Genomic DNA, 924 nt, shown 5'->3' on the forward strand with positions numbered 1-924 from the left:
TGTCTATATTCTATAGTGAATATGCGAACACTTTAAACTATTTCCCCATTTTTGTATGGAGAGCACCTCTGTATATCAATCATGAGTCAGATTCTTTTCTGTATAGAGAACATTTCTATATTTATCATAAGTTAACTTCCTTTTTTGTACAGAGAACACTTCTGTATATCTATCATAAATTAACTCCTTTTTTGTATAGAGAACACCTCTGCATATTTATCATGAGTTTTCTCCTTTCATTTATTGAGAACACCTCTGTACATCTATCATGAAGTTTTTCTTTTTGTATAGAGAACACCGCTATATATCTCCCACGAGGTTCTCTGCTTTTCGTAGGGAAAATACCTTTGTATATCTAGCCTGAGTTTCTCCTTTTTTTGTATTGAGAACACCTCTGCATATCCATCATAAGTTTACCCCTTTTTGTATGGATAACACCTCTGTATATTTACCATATAAGTTTACTCCTTTTCATATAGAGAACATCTCTGTGCATATATATCATGAGTTTTCTCCATTCATTATTGAGAACACCTCTGTACATCTATCATGAAGTTTTTTTCTTTTTGTATAGAGAACACCTCTATATATCTATCACGATGCTTTTCGTAGGGAAAACACCTTTGTATATCTATCATGACTTTATCCTTTTTTGTATTGAGAACACCTCTGTATATCTATCCCGAGTTTTCTCCTTTCAGTATTGACTTCGTGGATGTTACCTTTAACGTTATGAATGTCGAGGACGTTGAGTGCAGGAAGCGTGCCATTTGCGAGCTACAGAAGGCGGCGTCCAGGATGCCTCTTTGGGGAGACCTGTTGGAAAGCGCCAGGTAAGGTTATATTGCTTAGGATGCGGTTCCTTGCAACTTCTCGTTTTATTAATGTTGCAGGAGCTGATGAAAATAAACTCTCCTATTTTGA

At 35.8% G+C, this 924-nt stretch overlaps 1 protein-coding gene across 1 annotated transcript in view; it reads left to right on the forward strand.

The window, feature by feature from the left end:
* Positions 1-924, forward strand: part of LOC119588141 — a 12,616-nt gene that overhangs the window by 10,117 nt on the left and 1,575 nt on the right. Inside the window, exon 4 of the mRNA XM_037936847.1 lies at positions 702-833. Within this exon, the coding sequence (XP_037792775.1) occupies positions 702-833 (132 nt within the window). The remainder of the gene's footprint in view (positions 1-701; positions 834-924) is intronic.

Source organism: Penaeus monodon, chromosome 23 (assembly GCF_015228065.2).
Source record: "Penaeus monodon isolate SGIC_2016 chromosome 23, NSTDA_Pmon_1, whole genome shotgun sequence".
NCBI classification, from domain to species: Eukaryota; Metazoa; Arthropoda; class Malacostraca; order Decapoda; family Penaeidae; genus Penaeus; species Penaeus monodon.